Source organism: Fusarium mangiferae (assembly GCF_900044065.1).
Source record: "Fusarium mangiferae strain MRC7560 genome assembly, contig: FMAN_scaffold006, whole genome shotgun sequence".
Taxonomy (NCBI): Eukaryota; Fungi; Ascomycota; class Sordariomycetes; order Hypocreales; family Nectriaceae; genus Fusarium; species Fusarium mangiferae.
This window is the reverse complement of record NW_024573926.1, coordinates 1,950,294-1,971,406: the sequence shown is the minus strand read 5'-3', so window position 1 is coordinate 1,971,406 and position 21,113 is coordinate 1,950,294. Positions and strand designations below refer to the sequence as shown.

The 21,113-nt window shown below is 52.2% G+C and overlaps 7 protein-coding genes across 7 annotated transcripts; 3 read left to right on the top strand and 4 right to left on the bottom strand.

Moving 5' to 3' along the window:
- Positions 1–39: 39 nt before the first annotated feature.
- FMAN_03381 (uncharacterized protein) lies at positions 40–3,921 on the top strand (the record flags this gene model as incomplete). Its single annotated transcript, XM_041832193.1, has 1 exon — positions 40–3,921. One exon carries the CDS (start codon positions 40–42, stop codon positions 3,919–3,921), a length of 3,882 nt encoding a protein of 1,293 aa, XP_041682681.1.
- Positions 3,922–4,417: 496 nt separating this feature from the next.
- On the top strand, positions 4,418–5,095 carry FMAN_03380 (putative guanylate kinase; the record flags this gene model as incomplete). The annotated part of the gene is made up of 2 exons (XM_041832192.1): positions 4,418–4,463; positions 4,518–5,095. The coding sequence occupies 2 exons, from the start codon at positions 4,418–4,420 to the stop codon at positions 5,093–5,095; spliced, it is 624 nt and encodes a 207-aa protein (XP_041682680.1).
- A 97-nt stretch (positions 5,096–5,192) lies between these two features.
- On the bottom strand, positions 5,193–6,980 carry FMAN_03379 (fusarubin cluster-oxidoreductase; the record flags this gene model as incomplete). Its single annotated transcript, XM_041832191.1, has 1 exon — positions 5,193–6,980. One exon carries the CDS (start codon positions 6,978–6,980, stop codon positions 5,193–5,195), a length of 1,788 nt encoding a protein of 595 aa, XP_041682679.1.
- A 747-nt stretch (positions 6,981–7,727) lies between these two features.
- Positions 7,728–14,795, bottom strand: FMAN_03378 (fusarubin cluster-polyketide synthase; the record flags this gene model as incomplete). Its single annotated transcript, XM_041832190.1, has 5 exons — positions 7,728–10,397; positions 10,450–12,610; positions 12,663–14,131; positions 14,184–14,457; positions 14,509–14,795. The coding sequence occupies 5 exons, from the start codon at positions 14,793–14,795 to the stop codon at positions 7,728–7,730; spliced, it is 6,861 nt and encodes a 2,286-aa protein (XP_041682678.1).
- Positions 14,796–15,337: 542 nt separating this feature from the next.
- FMAN_03377 (fusarubin cluster-methyltransferase) lies at positions 15,338–16,549 on the top strand (the record flags this gene model as incomplete). Its single annotated transcript, XM_041832189.1, has 2 exons — positions 15,338–15,955; positions 16,004–16,549. 2 exons carry the CDS (start codon positions 15,338–15,340, stop codon positions 16,547–16,549), a joined length of 1,164 nt encoding a protein of 387 aa, XP_041682677.1.
- A 406-nt stretch (positions 16,550–16,955) lies between these two features.
- FMAN_03376 (fusarubin cluster-monooxygenase) lies at positions 16,956–18,618 on the bottom strand (the record flags this gene model as incomplete). Its single annotated transcript, XM_041832188.1, has 3 exons — positions 16,956–17,627; positions 17,676–17,739; positions 17,786–18,618. The coding sequence occupies 3 exons, from the start codon at positions 18,616–18,618 to the stop codon at positions 16,956–16,958; spliced, it is 1,569 nt and encodes a 522-aa protein (XP_041682676.1).
- Positions 18,619–19,427: 809 nt separating this feature from the next.
- On the bottom strand, positions 19,428–20,661 carry FMAN_03375 (fusarubin cluster-oxidoreductase; the record flags this gene model as incomplete). The annotated part of the gene is made up of 3 exons (XM_041832187.1): positions 19,428–20,119; positions 20,178–20,395; positions 20,441–20,661. 3 exons carry the CDS (start codon positions 20,659–20,661, stop codon positions 19,428–19,430), a joined length of 1,131 nt encoding a protein of 376 aa, XP_041682675.1.
- Positions 20,662–21,113: the final 452 nt, after the last annotated feature.

The following is a 21,113-nucleotide window of genomic DNA, read 5'->3' as shown; positions in this document are numbered from 1 at the left end:
CAATGGCGTCGCGATCGGCTATCGCAGACCCCCGCAACAATGTATAACCGCGACTCCAGGATAATGCGCAAGCTCCTCGGCAAGGCTGCGACCGAGACCCCCGCAGGCGACCCGGCCAACCTTTCGATAACAAGCGCTCCCGCTTCTACAATCTCAGCCTCGTTTCGACCGTCCAAGTCGCAAGATGCCGTGTATCGAGCCGGTGTTCCGATATTAGCCCTCGATGTCTCCCCCGATCGACGAGCCGCCGTGCTGGCCGGTGGACATATTCTCAAGACAGTGGTCCTCGATGATCCTCATAACTTTAACTTCAACTTTCGCGAGGGCGTGGACTTGAGGGCTGCGATCACTGCTCAGCCGGCTGGCTTGAAGGGCAACCAGGCGGCGGATCAGCTCAGCATTCGCGATGTTAAATGGCACGGTGGTTCTACAATCTTCACGGCTTGCGCGAATGGCAAGATCTTCGCATACGATGTCACACGAGTCGGGTCTGGCGCAGCCGAGCCACTGGAATACATGCAGATGCAGGAAGATTCGCGCCAGGTTAACACCCTTGATGTCAATCCACATCTCAAGAGCTGGCTCCTTTCAGGCAGTCAAGACGGCATGGCGCGCGTTTTCGACACAGCGGCACCTCTCCAAGGACGATCGGGGGGCATCACCTTTCGGCAACGATTCGCGCCCCTCAAATGTATCGACTCGGTCCGGCAAGTTAAATGGTCTCCAAAGGTCGGACACGAGATGGCATGCTGTACTGAGGGCGGAGTGGTGCTGAAATGGGATGTGCGCCAGCCATCAAGACCGTTGTTGAGGATCAATGCGCACGAAAAGGCGTGCGCCTCCATCGCATGGCACCCGGATGGAAACCACCTTATCAGTGCCGGTAGAGATACGAAACTCCATGTGTGGGATCTTTCGACTTCAGCCGATAAACGACAGAAGCCGAAATGGTCTGTGACAACACCAGCGCCCATCTGGACTATCGCATGGCGACCTGGCCTGTGGTCTGCTACAGCGCAGAACAAACGCGTAGCTCAAATAGCAGTGTCCTACGATGACAGCAGCTCTCGTCGATATGGTACTTCGGCAGTACACATCTGGGACCTGGCTCGACCGACCATGGCATACAAAGAAATCGAGAGATTCGACGCTTCACCGGCTACTCTGCTCTGGCAAGACCAGGACATGCTTTGGACAGTTGGCCAAGACGGACTGTTTGCGCAAAGCGACGTCGCTTACGCGCCCAAGGTCATTGATCGCCAGTCTACCTCATCTATGGCATTCTCACCGAAAGGCGATGTTATGATGTTCCTTGACGAGCGATCCCATCAGAGCAGTCGGCCTCGACCTCCAGTCACACACCATGCTGAGATAGTGCCTCGCGGCCCCTATGGATCGAGCCCCAATGCCCCCATGCTGAGCATCAGCCGCAGCGACTCGGAGGAGGATGTCATTGGCAGTTTTCTTGGTCCTAGGCGACGGACGAGTCGAAGGAAAGCAGGACGCTCCACCAATTTGAGCACGACGCCACCTTCTGGATCTGGCCCCGATGATAACAAGCCGTTCCTGGCGCTTGACCAAGCCATCAATGTTACAGGGGTCTTCAAGACTCAGCAAACAATGGCTTTCGGTCGACTGCCTGCTGTGAAAACAGCGCAGATCTACCAATATCTCTCAGGATTATACCTTGAGACGCTCCGTCAGGAGCTCCCATACGTTAAAGACGGAAAGCCGCTCAATGAACGAGTCGGCGTCATTCTAGAACATTACGCTCGCGCAGCCGAAAGCGTTTCGTACTTCCGATTAGCACAGACTTGGCGCGTTCTCGCTTACACGGTCGGCCTACTCCTCGATCGTCGCGCTCAATACCACCTCGACCTCCGCCTCGGACGCTTCCAGAAGGTGAAGATAGAAGAGAGAAAGGGAAGTGGAATGCTGAAGCCCGTTGACTTTTATACTGCTAGTCGAACCCCCGGCGACGAAACGCCCAGACGTCCTTCTGGAAAGTCAGGGCTCGGTGGCCGCTCTTTGAGCACTCGATCACTCCTTGCGATGGGCTTCGAGAGCACGTCTAATGTCCCGACTCCGCTCGCGCGACCGGCCGACGCTCCAGATAATTCGAAAGAGCATGCACAACAGGTTGGCAAGAGACTTGCATCCGTCACCGAGCCTGATGAACTTCGTCTTGGGCCTGGCATAAATGACAGGTTCGAAGACACCCCCCGAAAGCGGCTCGACTCGGTTCCCATCTCTGATGTCAGCCATGAAAGCGAGAGCTCACAGATATCTAGCACTGAAGGATACGACTTTTACGACGCTGAGGTATTGCTCAAGGCCCTCGATGTTCCTCCGCCTAAGAAGAAGGAGCCTCTATCGTTGGACTCTACGATCCCGGAGGTTCAGAGGGTGACGCGACATGATTCGGACGAGAGCTTTGCCCAGATGTTTTCGACGTCTGATGCGACCAAGAAACCTTCGGCTTCGACACCGAGAGGCACCGGACCATGGCGATCGAGTCTTGCAAGACATGCCTCGGATATGGAGAAGGATAATGAGTACCCGAGTCACATTCGCGGCGAAGAGGTTCATGCAGATACGCCGACGGATTCGCCCAAGTCACGCCCGCAGAGTAAGAAGCCGCCGACAGACTCCCCAGAGGATCTTTTCTTAATATCTCAAACTACAATGGGAACCGATGATTCGTTCCCGTCGCAAACGTCAGAGCCCCTACAATCTGAACCGTCACCCCCCAAGATTGTCGCGGAGTCACTTCCAGCGAAGCGAGACTCCCCGCAGCCGCAAGTACTTGTTTCAGCAAGTCATCCAAATCGATCCAGCAGTCCTGCCAAGGACCTCTTTCCTGCGCAGAAGGACCTGCGGCCTCACATCGTAGAGACAGACTTTCTGCCGTGGGACGATGATCCTCTATATCCCTTCCCAACTACTGTTTCTGGCGAAAGTCCGATTGTTTCACCACTTGATCCCTACACCTCCATCACAGAGGCCTTGCACTACGAGTCGCGAACTTCTGCTGTTAATGCTTCGGCCATCGTGCTCTTTCTCAAGCCTCTAGTACCCGACTTCGTGATCGACTACCATCAGGCGAATGCAGTTCTGCGACAGCACCACTCGAGGCTGATGCAAATGGGTCTATTCATTGAAGCGTCGCTTCTACGGAACTTGTGCATCAAAGGATGGCCTGAAGGTTTGCCTCAGTGGGGCGAGAACTATACGGCAATCTTCACACCAGCGCAGCAGAACGGAAAGGTTAGCTTCCTCTGCTCCGCATGTAAGAAGCCTAGGGAGCTTGATCCCAAAGATGGGCCGGAAGCTATCTGGACTTGTGAGCGATGCCGCACCAGCATGGCGCCTTGCGCTGTTTGTGGCCATAGAGAGCCAACACACGCTGAATTCGCGCCCGTTGAACTACCAACTGCCATGGGCTCTCCAGACACCTGGCTCTCCCAATGGTGGTACTGTCCTGGCTGTGCACACGGCGGCCATGCCTCCTGTCTTACAGCATGGCACGCTGTTCTCGATCAGCCAGACTCTAGCGGCTCAACGACCTTCAGCGATGGCTGCTGTCCCCTTGATGGCTGTGGACACGCGTGCCTACCTGGTCGATACCGCGGCGAGACTAGCACGGCACGATCCGATGAGATTGGTCGCGCGACTGTAGAGAAGACGAGGGCAAGAGATGAGCGTGGAGCAAGCAGCAGTAGACGATCAAGTCCTCGTGCAGGTATGGACCGATCTGTCAAGAGTGATGGCAATGATATACCGCAGAGCAGAGCGGTAGGTATGGCGAGGGATGCGCTGAATAAGGGCAGTGGAGGGATCCTTAGCTCGAGCCCTGGGAGGGCTGTTGCGACAGGGGAGAGGGAGAGGAGGAAGAGTGTCAAGTTTGCGAGCACTGATTGATGGAGCTACGGTGGACAGTTATGTGCCTTGTGTTGTTACTATTAGCATGGCGTTTGGACGTGGAGTCATCCGTGGGTAGTGCAGTTTGGTCGTGGAGAGAGGTTATGGCGTTTTAGACACGATATGGCTGTTGGATGTCGTCTGTTGGAGATGAGCATGGTCGATGAGCATGGTTGAGCGATGAAAGGAATTACTTAGAAACATTTAACTGTTTGGCAATTGACAAACTTCTCATGATAAACTATCGTCTTAGGCAGCAGCAGTAAAGGCATTTGAGTTTGCTACTTCCATATGATGAGATGTGTTTGACTTTGTCCTAGGGCTGAGGCTCTCTTAACCCTCAACTTTATACATCTAACAGACCAATACAGGGAGCCATTTCATTTAGACTCACATGGATCCGGTGGCCCTCTCAACGACTCACCACCATCATATCCTCCCCAGACATTACCTTTTCCCTTCTCAACGGTCTACACCCTCCAACATTGTCGAGAACATGGATGTCTTTGGCTGCGGGTCACTGACAAACCACATGAGCACAAGTACGTGTTGCCCTAAGGTTTCTACTTTCTCTCACCATACTGAACATGCTTTAGCGCTGACCGACGCTCGTCCCATCGTTATATCCGGCCCCTCTGGCGTTGGCAAGGGCACGCTGATCAAGAGACTGAAGGACAACCACCCGACCATCTTCGGCTCGGTTGTCTCACACACAACACGCAAGCCGCGACCGGAAGAGGTTGAGGGAGTGTCCTACTTTTTCCGCTCCGCGCCCGAGATTTGGACCATGATAATGCGGAAACAGTTCGTCGAGCATACTTATTACAGCGGCAACTTTTATGGCACGAGCAAGAAGGCCATGGATGAGCTGATGAAGAAGGGTGTGGCTCCCATCCTGGATGTTGAGATGGAAGGCGTAAAGCAAATGACGTCTTCAGACTTGGTTGCCCGCTATGTCTTCCTCAGTCCTCCGAGTCTGGAAACACTCGAAGCCCGACTCTGGGAGCGTGGAACAGAAGGTGAGGCGAGCATCTCGCAGCGTCTGGCACAAGCGAAGCTCGAGCTCGAGTTTGCAGAGACTGGAGTGCATGACATTATCATCGTCAATGACGATCTCGATGAAGCGTATCGACAGCTGGAGGACTTTGTTTTCCAGCGTGGAAGGTTTAATTAGGGAGCTGGACAATTTCCCAGGCTACCAACGTACTGAGATGGCTAAGTCTATATAAAAAAAAGCTACCGCTGTCTAAGATTCAGAGTGTTTACTCAAGTTACGGCCTGGTCTCGTGGCGAATCCATCGCCCCATCCAACGTCGATTGATCTCCTTCGCCTCATCCACCATCCCGAGCTCTAGCAACAACTGAACAGTACCTCTAGCAGCCGAGTATATAGCTGAACTAATCCAAGCCTGCGTCGGAGCCGTGTGTTCTCCAATGAAGATAGTATTATGTTCCGTCTGGTGATACGCTGGTATGTACAGATTATGCTGCTCAACATCAGGACGACACCACGAGGTCGCAGTATGTTCATCTTGTAACCAGCACAACCTCTCGTAATCGCCCGTGTAAAGCTCTCGTGCTTGCTCTCCGTGAAGACTAACGATTGCGTCGAGGACTGTTTGGACGTGCTCTTCATCAGAGAAGCTGACGTAGCGATCACTCCAGTCTCCACCCCGGTAGTGTGTAATCAGCCCAGGTCGGGACTCGTTCAATCCGTAGACAGGATAGTATAAGGCGCCGATGGGTCTACTCTCAGGGACAGAGTATCCGCCAAAGATAGGGCGCTCGCCCTTCTCCCAGAAACGCTCGGAGAAGAGGAGGGAGACTTTGCAGGCGGATTTGAAGCGTAGGCCTGCTTCGCTGATTGCGCGGCCGAGGACGGATGAGAATGAGGGGAGGTCCATGAAGCGGGTCATTGTGAAGGGAACTGCCATGATGGTGTAGTCGTAGTCCTTGGACTCAAACGTTCGGTTCTTGACGCTGGGGTACCATGAGAGTCTTGTTCGAGTTTGGCCATCTTTGCTCTTGACTGGCTCGAGCTTTCTGATCTTGCGATTGAGAATCAGACGGTCGGAAACATGAGGAATGAAAGCATCAGTGAGTCGATTGAAGCCTCCGTCAATGCACTTCCACTCCGTCTCGCCCAGCGAGTCTTTCGTTCCATCCAATGCGAGATTTGAGTTGTGCACCATTTCATCCCAGAAGACATCATAATCCGTCGCAGTCCAGATAGCATCGGTTACATTCTCACTGGCGTGGAAAGCTTCCCTCATCATGCATTGCTCGCTCCAGTCGTCGTAGCCCTGGCCCATGACGAGCTTGTGCGAGCGCCAGACGTCGGCTTGGATTGCTTTGAGCATGGTTTCGTTCTTGAGGATCTCATTCATGCGGTGCTTTGTTTCGTTGTAAGCGGCTGATACCATCGCTGGTGGTTTCGCGAGGCTTGAGTTTGCCAGAATGTCTGCTCTTGTTGGGATGCTGCCATCGGGATGGCGACCGGTTCCCCATGCAATGAGCTCATTAGGATGGTGCTGAATCCAAGGAATAAAGTCGACTTTCCACTTTGAGTCATTGCCATTCATGGAATTCAGAGTCTCGGCCAACTGGAAAGTTAAACGATGCTCCGTATACTCATGTGTCGAGTTATCACTCTTGTACGTAACGGTATACGGCAATCTCATCGGGCCCATCTCAGCAAACTCCTGCGTACCACCGACAAACTTGGTTCTGAAGCGTCCACCGACTCTGTCACTAGCTTCGACGATTTCCCAGTTGTGAAGACCTATGCTATCCAGCATGAGAGCGGTGGTGAGCCCAGAAACACCGCCGCCAACAATGGCGATAGAGGCATTGGGAGCTTTAGAGATGGAGGTACAATTGAGAGTTGCAACATCATCAAACCAAGCACCGATTGAGTCAAAATTTTGCATCTGCGGCTTGTCGACACAGGACCTTGTTTGTTGGAGATCCTTTGGTGGTAGCCTGCTGCCATGTACGCTGCTCAAACATGGCAGCAGGAGAACCGAGGCGCTCCAAAGCTGATGAGATAACTTGACCATGTTTTAGTGGATAAAGAAGCCTTTGGAGTATCATAAGAGGTTGAGAGATGAGGGATCGTGCTTATGAGCTGCGAAGTCCATCGCGCAATATGTATTCGTCCATCCTCGAGAACCCCACAGCTACGACAATTCATGTCTACCTTGATGGCATATACTCCATTCCAGGACGACAATATATCCTATCGCGGCGTTAGAGTCGGTCTTGAGGTCCCATTGAATATGCACGGCAGTTGCATAAGAGAAAGACGATAGGACCTGATCTGCACGGAAAAGACCCTGATGGCTTAGCGCCAACCCCATCAAGGAGACCAGGGCCGGGTTACAGCACCAGCGCCATAGTAATCACTACTAAAAGGCCTCATATTGTGAAGAACAGCTATGAGGAAAATCTCATTTGCCAAGGTCGCAGTGCAGAAAAGACCTGCTGTCCTCGCAGGAGTGGAGCTATCTCTCCGGGTTCACATAAGAAGTAGCCGATCGAAAGACTTCAATCATGAGTAAAAAGAATGTATAGTGAAGTTCAGTATATCACAGTCTAACTTGACAAAGTCAAGGTCAGTTTAGAATAGTTGAGGATACGTTGAGTGGAGTTTATGGTGATGAAGCCATTGCCTTGAACAGCGAAAAGGAACACGATTGTGATTGACCAAGAAGCTAAATGTCTATATAAGTATATAAAGAGAATTTTCAATCTAATTTAACCATAAAAAGAGACTCTAACTCAACGTCCATCTCTACCGATTAAGCCTACACTCTAGGCCCCCAAAGTCTCAACCTCTCCGCCTCGAACCCAGCCTTGTCCTCCGCCGTGGTCTTCAAGAACCCAATCTCCTTCCAGATATGGATATACTTTCTTACCACGGTCTCCGAAACAGGTCCAACCGCCGACAAAGACTTGGAGTGCTCGAGTGAATGCTTCACATCGAGAACAAGACCACCACAGGCCATGCGGAGGTATGTATCTTCAAGGAAGTCTGCCAGCAGAGCAGCGGGGTTGTCCTGCTGAGGAGCTTTGCGCACCATGTCGAGCCACTGTTTGAAGGGGACTTTGTTGGGGATGCGAAGGGCGTCGGATAGGATGTTGTTGACGTCGCGCCATTGTTGGCCGATGGGGTTGTCGATGTGGTAGATTGGGTAAGGGGTGCGGTCGGAGAGGATGAGATCGGTGAGAGTGTCGGCGATGTCGTTCACGGGAGTCCAGTTGAGATTACCATCGACGTCGGGAAGAGCGTTTAATGTCTGGGAGGACTTGATGAGGAAGCCAAAGTGCTCCATTGGGTTCCAGTAGCCGCTCGTCTTGGACCCAGCGATCTGACCAAGACGCACTACCATGGGACGGAAACGGTCGGTGAACTTGTGGAGAGTCTCGTCAAGCATCCTCTCGCAACCCCATTTCGCCTCAGCGTACCCGTTACCGAGTAGTGAGTCAATGGTAGTTCTCTCCTCGGGAACAACAATCTTGCCGGTCTGACCAGCAGTCAGTCCCCACTGTCCAACAACACCAATTGATGAAATCATCTGGAAGCTGAACTTGAAGTCTGCAGGACGATTCGAAGCACACCCGCGTCCCAGATCAAGAAGATTGCGGAAGACTTGGAACTGCGACTCAAAGCCAGAGAGAGGACGCTTCGCACTCATGGGCCAGGCATTGTGAATGATGTGCGTAACAGATTGGATCAAAGACTCGTATTCGCTATCCGCAACTCCAAGTTTAAGCTTTGAGGTATCAGCTTGGAAGATCCGCACCTTGGACTTAAGATGCTCCGGGAAGCGGATGCCCTTGTCTCTCATGGCCTTGTACTGGCGCGTTGTTGGGTTTTCTCTGTTGGGCCGGTTGAGACATACGACGGTGCGGACTTGTTCGAGTTGCGCGAGGGCGTAGACGAGATGGCTTCCCAAACCGCCTGATGCACCTGTGACGAGGACGACGCTCTCATCCTTGTCGAGAGGAGGACCATTGGGGTTTGAAGTGGGCGCTTTGAAGCCAGCGGTGTACTTATTGACAAGCTCAGTGATTGCCTGTTCGCGTTCGGCGAGGTCAGAAGTGTCGCTGTGAGTGATGACTGTCTCTTGAGCCACTGCTTCGGAGACAACAGGTGCGGGAATAGCAGCGGGTTTAGAAGCCGGAGTAGCCAAACCCATCTCCCGCGCGAGCATTGCCTTGAGATCACCAACAGTTTGACACTCCATAAACAACTGCTCATGCGCGATATCCAGACCAAATGTATCCTGGAACCGACTCGCGATAACAAGCGACAGAAGAGAATCAACACCACAGTCCGCAAAGTTCGTCTCATCGTCTAGATCAGATCTCGCAACACCACTCTCCTCAGAGATAATCTCAAGAGCGCGCTCAAACTCAACCTCAGCTGATTCAGCAAACTCCTCTTGGAGTTCTGGCGTAGCGCTTCCGGTGGTAGTCGTGTCACGGCCAGAGTCGCTAGCCGCAGAGGATGAACTTCCAGAGACATCTTCGTCTGCGCCGAGGAAGGCTCGCAGATCCTTGACGGTGGGATGTTCGAAGAAGAGAGCGTTGAAGTCGAGATCAATGTTGAGCTCTTCCTGGAAGCGGGCGGAGATGGTGAGGCCGAGGAGGGAGTCGATGCCGACGTCTGCGAAGGTAGTACCGTCGGTGAAATCTGAGACATCGATTCCGCTTTCCTCGGAGATGATGCGAATTGCGGTAGAGAACTTTGGTGGCTCTACCTTGGCTGCTGGCTTGTTCTGTGCTGGCTTGGGGGTGGAATCCTTAGTCTGCGAGGGAGTGTTTCGGGGCTTATCTTGTGTCTGGCGCTGAGGCTGGCCCTTCTTGCCACTCTCAATTGAGAGGATCACCTTGAGGACTCTTCGAGGGACACCTTGAATCGCGATCTGACCAAAGAACGCGACAACTCTATCCTGGTCAAAGATCGTCACATCACCGTACCAGAGCTTATCCTCTCCAGCATGCATCTGGGTATAAGTAGTATACTCCTTCTCAAAGTCAAGCGGCTCAAACAGCTCAAGCGATCCCCAGCCATGGTTCATGTAAACATCGACGTCAATGTCAGTGTGGTCATTGCAGTTCATAGCAAAACCACAAGACTGAGTAAGAGCGTCGATGACAGCGGGATGAGTGTGGAAGTCGCCGTCGCGCTTAACGGTGCCGAAGCTGATCTTGCTGGAAGCTTCGAGGGTTTCGCTGTTGAGGACGACTTCGTCGATGGCGCGGTAGTCGTCGTGGAAGCGTGCGAGGGGACGGATCATGCGGTATGCCATGGGGCGGTTGAAGCGTGCGCTTTCACCAGTGGTGATTTGGTTGCGGAGGTTTTGCATCTTCTGCTTGGTGGTGCGGGCTTCGTTTTGGAGGGCGTCTTGATGGCTTCGGTCCTTGAAGCGGACTACACAAGCGGAGTGCTCTTGTAGGTTGCCCTTGTTCTGCAAGGTTTTCAGTATAAGCACTAACGTGGAATGAGAAAAAGGTACTTACATCGAAAGACATGAACTTGATTGAGACGGACTGAGATGACCAGTCTGCCTCAGCGTGAGCCTGGATGGGCTGGCGAGATCCATCACCACGGAGGATCAAGGCCTTTGAGACAGTCATGTCCGAGACCACAACCATATCATCCTTCTGCTTTGGCTGATACCTCTCGAGCAGATACTTGCCAAGAGTCAATGCGATATCAGCATAGACAGATGGAGTGCAGAGAGGGATCCCATCGACCTCATGACCTTGGACGAGGGGACTCAAATCCTTGCGAGCAATATCGGCCTCAACGACAATATGAGTCTTCTTGGAGTCACCACTCTCCTCAACAACACTATGAATAGTAGTGCTCTCAAGCTTGGACACATTGTTGATGACCAAAGGAGGATCGCCCTTTCGCAGCGACCAGTCATTAACGTACTGGATCCAGTACTCCTTGAGATCCCAGCTATAAGCCGGAAGATCAACGACTGTGTGTGCGCCGGGGAAGTTGCTCTGGTAATCGGCCCAATTAATGCTGGCTCTAGCATCGTAGAGACTCTTGAGGGCTGCGGAGAGCATGTCCCAGGGTGCTCGGCTACGCTGGAGAGAGGCGACACATGTGATCTGTTGGCCGAGTGTGGGCTTGACCATGCCGGAGACAGCTGGGTGAGGACCAACTTCAAGCACCATTGAGCGATCGCTGAGATACCCGTCGCGGTAAGCGGTAGTCAATGCGGTGAGCATGTTGACTGGCTGTCTAGAGTGTCGGGCGAGATATGAGGCATTGAAGGGATTCGCGTTTTCGATGACGGTACCTTCCAAGGGACATAGTACGGGGATCCTGGGATCGGAGAAGGTCACCTTGCTGGCGAGCTTCTCGATGTCGGAAACGACTGGCTCCAACTGAGATGAGTGGAAAGCGTAAGGGACCTTGAGAAGAGTGGTCTTGAAGCTAGCCGCAGTGAGCTGCTCCTTGACCTTGGCGATCTGCTCATTCGGACCAGCAAGAACAGTCTCGATGGGAGAGTTGATACAAGCAGTCTCGTACTCTTGGCCTTTAAGCGCCTCAGTAATCTCCTCCTGGGATCCCTTCACCACAAGCATGGCATGGGTGCCGCGAGTGCACTTCTGCTCAAGAAGCTGTGCTCGGCCACCAACAAGGAATAGCGTATCAGTGTCCGACAGAACACCAGCAACGTTAAGAGCAGCATACTCTCCAAGGCTGTGTCCCACAACAGCAGTCGGTGTAATTCCCCAAGACGCCCAAAGTTTGCTCAACGTAATCTGAAGACAAACGCTGGCAAGCTGAACAAGTGAAGGAGCAAACTTGCTAACATCAGGCTCATCAGATTGAATGAAAGGAACCATAGAAGGAAATCCCAAATTCTGTGCAATTCGGTCAAGTGAAAGAAGCTCATTGCGCACGAACTCGTTCTCCTCAAAGAGCTGCTTTCCCATTCCAGGGTACTGCGCTCCCTGGCCAGTGAAAGTGAAGACCACCTTTGGTGCAGCCTTGGGCCGCGTGACGCCAGTGTTGTTCTGGAGAGCTGTTTCGATCTTGGAGCAGATGTCTTCGGGGGTGGCTCCGGGGATGAGAACGCGGTGTTGGTGGTGGATGCGACGTGCTGTGGTGGTGTAGGAGAGCTCGGCGAGGGAGACGTGTGAGTTTGTGCTGAGGAACTTGAGCATTGAGCGCATGTTTCCTTGGAGGGAAACGCCGCTCTTTGCAGTGATGGCGATGGGGAATTGAATGCGAGAGTCGTTGCTAGCAATGAGCTGTTTTCTAGGCGGTGCGTCCTGGATCAACAGCGCCGAGTTACCTCCCGCAGCACTGAAGTTGTTGACAAAGACACGTCTGGGATTTGTCTCTATACCTTTCTTCCATTGCGTTGGCTCCATAGCAATGCGGACGTTTCGTTGCTCGAGATCAGTGGGAAAGCGATGGTTGATCTTGTTCTTGATGCCGCAGTGTGGAACGATGGTGTTCTTCTTCAGCATCTGGAGGACCTTGATCACACTGCAGACACCAGAGGCAGCTTCACCATGGCCGATATTTGCTTTCGCTGAGCCGATGTAGAGTTTCTGAGACTCTGCACGGGCGACTTTGCCTTCGGCCAGTGGTGGTGCAAAGGTCTCGAGGACACTGGCCATCTCGGTGGCATCACCAGCTTGCGTACCGCTATGTATTCGATTAGCATGTAAAGTAAAAGGGATATGGAGAGTATACTTACGTTCCATGCATCTCAACGTAACTGACACTATAAGGATCGACAGCAGCCTCGTTCAAGATCTTGTTAAAGATAACCCGCTGCGCACCAACATGTGGCCGCGTAATTGACTCCGACTCAGCAGAATGATTCGTATACGCGCCGAGAACAACACCCAAGATCGGATCATTCTCCGCGATCGCATCATCAAGCCTCTTGATAATAATGGTCGCTACGCCTTCACCTCGACAATACCCATCTGCGCCGTCGTCAAAGGTCTTGCAGTTCCCTGTGCGCGACAGAAAGTGTCCCCTGTCAAGACCAGCGTGATAATCAGGATTGGTCAAGACGTTCGTACCGCCGGCGATGGCAGTGTCGACATCGCCTTGCCAGAGTGCGTTGCAGGCCAGATGAATACCGGCTAGGGATGATGAACACGCTGTGTCGACGGCGTAGCTGGGGCCGCTGAACTTGAAGAAATAGTTGATGCGACCGGGGATGAAAGCTCTGTTTCCGCCGGGGATGTAGTACGTGTCGATATTCTGGGCACTGTTTGTTTCCATCCAATCGTTGCTGGTGACACCATAAAAGATACCAACGCGATCAGGTCGAGTAGAGGGCGTAGCATCAGGGACGATACCGGCTTGTTCAATCGCTTCGTAGGCTGTCATGAGAGCTAACCTCTGCGCGGGATCAATCTGGGGCGCTTCACGGGGCGAGATGTTAAAGAAGCGAGCGTCAAACTCTGAAGGGTCATCTAGCCAGCAACCAAACGGTGTAGCGCTCGTGTTCTTTCCTGCGCCGGTAGGGTCGACGTGTGTTTGCTGATCCCAGCGAAGACTAGGGACGGGCTTGTGGACGTCGAGCCCTTTGTAGAGAAGATCCCAGTAGGCTTCGTTGTCCTTTGCTCCAGGGAAGCGGCCGGACATGGCGACGATAGCAAGTTTTGGCTTACTCGTGCCGGTGTCAGGAACGCTTGGGACACTGGTTGATCGGCTGGGCATGGTTGTCTCTGGCACGAGATAACGAAGGGATGTCTTTTTGAGGGCAGTGTATATCAGATGCTCAGCATTTGAACCAATCGACTGGACACTAAACTGCTGAGACCCAGCAGCCTCAAGAGCAGCTTGGACATCATCAAAGATCGAGCTCCAGCGGAGAGGATGAAGAAGGGCTTGAGCGATGGCATCTTCCAAGAGTGTCGCGAAGCTTCGCTCTTCAGGCTTAGAGCCTGTACTAGACAGAAGAGGGATCTGTTCAGATGGTGACACGGCCTTGTTGAGCATTAAGCCATCGACGATCCGTCGAGCGTCTTTCTGAGAGTACAGATGCGGTGCGTGGTAAGCGCCAAAGATGGGAATAGCTTTGGACGTGATGCTCTTGGAAGCAAGCCAATGCGTAAGATCGCCAAGACGCTGTGGCGGACCACTAACAGTGATGCCATTTGGTGCATAGGCACTGATATAAGGCCTGCTAGTCAAGACACCGCCGTCCTAAAATATTACACATTAGTATCGAATTGCTATCTCAGTGTATGGTACTTACATTGGCATCCCAGAACTCCTGGAAGGCTTTGGCTGCCTTTTGGCCCGGGACAAGAAGAGCCCAGCTCCTATTCAAGTCTTGGCTCGGATCAACTCGTCGAGCTGTATCAGTCACGAGAAGACCTGTTCGGAAGGCTGCGACGACGGACGAAACAGCCATGGGGATCAGATCTGCAGTGAAGCTACTGCAACTAACAGCCGCAGCTGCAAAAGCGCCGGTACAGAGACCAACGACCCTTGTATTCTGCGCATCATACGAGGAAATACCCGCTTGACTACTAACAGTTAACACTCTTCCAGGTCTAATTGAAGGGTCAGTGACTTACCTAATGAATGTACCGAGCTGATACAAAGTCGTCATCGCCATATCAAGCGCCACGCATCGCGGACCACTCTGATCCCAGAGGAGAAGATCCTCCTGGCATGTAAACCGCGGGAGATCCTTTCTGATACTATACGGGATCTTGAAGAGCTCAGCGCGAAGGGCATTGTAGCTCTGGTTCAGAAACTCATGGAGAAAGAGATTGTCGCGCTTCTGGAGGAGGTGCTGTAAGTGAGGTTGGACCTCAAAGGTTTGGTCTCCGAAGAGGTACAGCTTCATGTGGGATACCATGACAAAGGTGTTGAATCTTGTAGATGTTTTTGGTTGAAGTCTATGATGTTTTGTCTATAGCTACTTCTCTCTCTCTCTCTTGGCTTTGATGAGATGATGCCTCTTTTATCTACCTTCACATCACGCTCATTCCTTCTATTGACCTTATCTCGCCGTCATCTTCTATCAGAGATCTTCATCGTCTTACTCGGAGTCCGGCATATCAGACTCTCAATCTTCTGCATACCATCATCAGCGGCCCCCATCGCCGACGTCAACAAAGAGGTTTCATTCCCGACACTGAGCCTCATCATGCCCAGATAATGCACGTCTGACCCAAAACAGACATATTACCGCTCTTGTCGTACAGAATATCAGCCATGTTCCTGTATCAAGACTTGTAAGACGGCGTCCGAATCTCGGGAATCAGGTCGGTTCAGCTCGGGAACTCCACGGCGACTAAGGACTTCGGACGCCGCGTGATCTCGTCATCTCTCATAAAGCTTGATCCTATCGCATTGAATACTTCTGTGTTTACACTAGCAGTCAGAATCGAGTGCAAGATGGACAAGACGGATAGAGACGCTGTCATTGAGCATGCTACGCAGGTCAAACGCCTCGTGCATGATCCTCACAGCTTCCTCACTGAGCTAGTCGCGCAGCAACAGCAGTATCACTGCATCGCCTGGCTTTGCCACTTCAACATCCTCTCATACATTCCTCAGCCCCCAGAGTCTATCGCCTACTCTGATGTCGCCACCACGGCTCAAGTCCCGCTGTCAAAGCTGCAGTCCGTAGCACGCATGGCGATGACCACGGGTTTGCTGTGCGAGACCAAAGATGGCAAGCTTTCTCACAATACCCTTTCTGCGCAGTTCGTTACGAATGTACATATGAAGACGCAGCTTCTTCATATCTTCAATCAGACTGTTCCTCTTATGACGGGCTTGATCCAAGCTACGTGGAAATGGGGCGAGACGTCTGCGACTAATGAGACGGCTTACAATATTATTCATGGCACTGAGCTGTCGTTCTTTGAGCACTTAAAGATGCGGCCTGATCTCAATGAAGGCTTCCAGGCTTATATGAAGAGTCGTGCGGTGTCGCACACTGGCTCTAATGTCGAGCATCTTCTGAACGCCTTTGACTGGAAGGCCTTGGGACAAGCGCAAGTCGTTGATGTAAGTTCCCATCACAATTGTCCGCAGTTTCATGCTGATGGTATACAGATTGGAGGGAGTAGTGGTTCAACGTCAATCATGCTGGCGACAGCATTCCCGTTACTCAATCTCGTCATCGAAGACCTCCCAGAGCCTATTGAGAACGCCAAGACTCGCCTGTCTGAGTTACCATCAGACATCGCGTCTCGTATTGAGATCAAGGCCTACGACTTCTTCACTCCCCAGCCCGTCAAAAACGCCGATGTCTACCTCTTGCGCACCATTCTCCACGACTGGCCCGACGCAGATGCTATCAAGATCATACAAGGCATCGTCGCAGCCATGGGTCCGTCCAGTCGCTTGCTGATCATGGACATGGTGTTGCCAAAGCCAGGTTCTGGGTCTGTGACATTTGAAGCAGCGCTTCGACAGAAGGATCTCACCATGATTCAGTGCTTCAATGCTCAGGAGCGCGAGGTTGAGGAGTGGAAGGCCCTGCTTACCAATGCTGATCCGCGATTGAAGATACAGGCGATTGAGAGACCTGCCGGGAGTGAGTTGTCGGTCATTGAGGCTATGCTTGATGAGTCTCCGGAGCAGGCGGCGTGGTTCTAGAAAGCTTTATAGATAAGATCTCAATGACATCTCTGTTGCCGTACTTTCGCTTCTCTCGATGGGCGTGATACTTGCTATGATATTATATATGAAATGACGGCTAGTCAACGTGGAAGTCTGTCTGAAGTAATCACCAAGACCAGTGTGGTGTTTCACTCACACCTTTTCCCAATTTGATGTTGACTGAGGGATCGATGAAGTCGGCGACATGGAAGAGTGATGCACGATGGCTATGACGATGGTTTTCAGTCCGAGAATATTGCATTGGGCTCACGAGGTACATCCTCTGTCGCGAGGCGATATTGAAGACACGGTAAAGAATAACCAACTTCTTGAGCGTTAATTCGCAGTATTTAATCACACTCAATTGAAAATCTTCAACCTATTAACTACCACTTGTACACATCTAAGACCAATCCCCATCCTGCAGATCCTCCAACTTCTGTCCCGCCATGATCTGCTCCTGCACCTCCTTCATAGTCCAATGTCTATACTTATGCCCCTTCGGAAAATTCGTATTCACCAACGGAACCCTTCCCCCACTGACAACATGCGTCAACGCCTCAGCAAACTTCTCATACGCATACGCCTCCGGATCATGCGACCAAACCCACTTGGGGTATCGCGATCTGATTAGCGCCGGATTCTTCATGATCGCGTCCCAATCCGTGTGCTGCTTGAGCTGCTGGTTCACGAAGCCCATTTTCTGCCCACAGCTAACGCGCTGAAAGCGTAGCTTGTTGTACACTTTTGTAGCGTTGGCGGCTTGGGATTTGCCTGCGAGTTGGAGGCATGTTGCGAGGGTCACGCCGTCTTCTATGGCTTGGGTCGCGCCGTTGCCGGATGTGGGGAGGAATGCGTGCGCTGCGTCGCCGAGCTGGACGACGTGGCCGCCGGGGGATGTCCATTGCTCGTGGGGGTCGCGGAATTTGAGCTGCCAGTTCACGACGGAGCCTTTGGGGGCGGTGCGGATCAGGGCTGCAATTGCGGGATGGACGGCGTCGTTCTTCTCCATCTCGGTGATGACTTCTGCTGGGTCGATGTCTGGGATCCAGGACTCGCTAGCAGATTCGGCGTGCTAGCGGTCTGTTAGTGGTTTGTCGGGAGTTGGGGAGAGGTGGCTTACTGAGTGGATGAAGCTCCAGAACGCGAGATCGTGGGTTAAGCACATCATGTTGTGAGAACCATTTCTGCAAATGTCAGTACATCCTCGTTCATCGGCTGCAGAATACTCACCCAAGCCAGAATTGCCAGATTGGCTTATCGTCAGGCTTAAAGTTCCACATCTCTCGAACCGTGGGATCCTTAAGCGCATGCTCAACAGGATAACCCGCACGATAAATGGCCTTTCCACTCGTCGTCAGCTGATCCGGCATGCCAGGAACAATAGTCATGCTCTTGGTCCTCAAGCCATCAGCTGCAACAACGATATCCGCCGTTCTCTTCTCGCCATTCTCAAGAACGACGCCCCCAGCACGACCTTCAACATCCTCCCAGTACTCAACGACCTTGCATCCCCATTCAACGTGAATGCCCACGCGCTCCGCTTGTTTCAAGAACGCGCGGTACAACTTAATACGTGAGTGGGCATTGACAGAGGGGAACCCGCGACGACCGGGTAAATGCTCTGGATCATTGAACATAGGCGGTGCTGGGCCCCAGATACGCTCGCCAGTCTGTCTATAGTAAGACATGTCGACGTCGTACTGGTTCTCCTCAATCTCATAGCCCATATCAGGCCAGTGGCGCAGAAGAAGGATGGCACTGGGCTGGATCTGAACATTATCGCCTGTCCAAACCGGACTGGGACTGCGGTCGACAATGCGAACGTTGTGTCCTTTGCGCCAGCATTCAAGAGCGCAAGTGATACCACCTAGACCGGCGCCTGCGATGATGACGTTGATACCAGTGGAGGGGTAGCGAAAGACTTGAAGGTCGATGCCTCGCTTGATGGAGTCATCGAGCCTTTCTTGGGAAAAGGTTGGGTATTCTTGATGATCACCGTTGAGAGTGCCATTCGGCTTCTCATCGATGATGGGACGAGTGCCGTTTGTCTGTGTGTTTGTCATGATTGCCAAACGAACTTAGTTTACAGAGAGAAAATTGAGGATGGATTTGTGTGGGAAAACTGCGAGAAGATGATCTTCTTGTGAGATTATGTGACGAGTCCTCTATTTGAAGCCAAGTAGACCGGCGATGCTTGGTGTTCTTGGCATTCTATTGTCAAGGGCGCCACAATCTTGACCTGTTTGTGTACAACTTGAGTCCCCGAAATGGATCCCGAAGACATCCCCATACAGTTTCAATTACTTCGTTGTCTCAATCAAGTCTCTTGGCAATTGACCGGCCTACGGATGTCAAAGTGGTCCGACTCAGCCCTCCGTGTAAGCCAATATAGACACTCCGACTCTATGACACCATGACTGTGCTTATTGTTTTCAAGGCATGATATCTAATGAGCAACCAGATAGATAATGCGACGTACGGCGAGAATTCGTTGTTCGTTTCGGGGTCCGAATCCCAATTTGGCTACGTCTTTGTGTCTGTGCAGCGGCCGTGGCGCTGGAACTCCGTTGTTGTCGACGCCATGGATCGATCCGTGCCGTGACGGTATCTTATCTACGCCTCTTTCTTCACGGGTGCCGAGCCCCGGGTGCTCTGTTTGTAGACTGGTCTCTTGCAAAAAGGCGCGCCGCTGATGTAGTCAAAAGTAGGTGGTCTCAGAATGTCAATCCTTTGCGCGAGAGGATCAGGCACTGAGGCTGTAGAGACAGTCGACTGAAGAATTGGTGTAATAAATCCCAAATATTTAATCCATTCAAATGTTTTGCTTTTGTCTCTATGGTTACTCTATCTGCCTCGTGTCCGACGGTACTTCTCATGTAGACTCGATTCCTGGCGTGTCTGCAATCTTGTAGACGTACTTCACCGCACTAGCCTTTCCTCTCTTCAAATCTACCAGTCCCTTCTCTATCCCCTCCAAACCCCCAGGCACAACCTCTTGCGGATGCGCCTTTAGCCAGCCGTCCTGAAGCCCCCTACCGAAGTACGTCGAAAACCCTCGGGCGAATTCCTTTAGATCTTCGTGTACACTAGCAACCGTAGTAACCGACTTCTTGACGGTCTTTGGGATATCAGAATAGCTTTGTGCAGGAATAATGAGAGTGATCTTCCCAGTCTCCCGGTCCAGAACATCGCAAATGGTCTGGTAGGATCCCATCTCAGATACAGCATCAAATGCGTACTCTAGCTTTTGGCCTCTCAGGCTGGCCTTGATCTTTTGCGCGACAGCCTCGTGTCCCTTTCTGTAGTCAATGACTGTGTCGCCTTTGGACCCATCAATCATTCTCTCGACGTGCTCTTGCGCACGACCAGCGATACAGATGAGTGGATGGATATTAGACTTCTTTGCCAATTGAACTGCGTAGGACCCAACCGCTGATGAAGCGCCCCAGATCACAAGAGGGATCTTTTGATCGTCGGAGATTGGATGCGTCGGGTAGGGGAGATCGAGCTTTGCGTAGAGGGCACAAGCTGCGGTGAATGCAGCGAAGGGTATAGCAGCGCCCTCTGCAATTACAACGTCAGCCAACAGCATCCATAGAAGCACATAATACTGTCTGCTTACCCTGAAAAGTAGTGTGTTCCGGTAGATGAATGGTGGTGTATGCCCAGCTTACACCATACTCAGCGTAACTCCCGCCAGGCTGCTTCCCCTCGTGCATAGCCGCGACGCGATCACCGATTTTGAAGTCAGACACTCCCTCCCCGACCTCATAGACAGTTCCAGAGTGATCATCGCCCTGGTTCATGGTCGCCTTGCTTCCCCAGTACTCGGGTCGCTTCCTTCAGAGTGTCAGCATGGTTATGAATGAGGCCGAGGGTGCTCACCAATCCTTGGGATTACTACCAGCGTACTCAATCTTGACAACAACTTGTCCAGGCCCCGCTTTGGGTATCGGGCTGTCAATGATGTGGACTCTTGGTCCACGCGATATAATAGCTTCTTTCATCGTGCTGGCAGCTCTGATCTGTGATGAGAGTGCCTGACGGCGATTCACTAAAAGGCGATTGCGCAAATGGGAAAACATTGCGATGAGATAATTCACCATCCATCTTTGTCAATTCAGAATGACGGTAAACCAAGCGTCAAGACCATCAGTGAAGCCTCATTCATGTCATCACATTGCATCGCGTTGTGTTGCACGACTTACGCGGTCGGAGCTTGAGGGCCTAAAATCCGAACAGCGAAAGTCAACAGCGAGAGGCCGAAAGAGGCGTAGCTTCACAGTGTCCGAGAAGCGGGTTTAGTGCCGAGGCGCGAGAATGATGCAGCCAATGATTTTGATGTGAAACGTCTCACGGCGTTTACGAGCTTATTTCTAGGTCAGGCTGCTTATGCTTTGATTCCCGTCGCGGGTAAATGCAGCTGATATCTGATGCATTCTGCCGTAGTGTCTGCCGTCTTATCTTCCATTCTCTAGTGGGGTTGACTACCTGGAGAGTTTGCAGAAACGCTAACTCAGTGCTGCCGTTATCGCTTTTTGAGGGCTACGGGTAATTG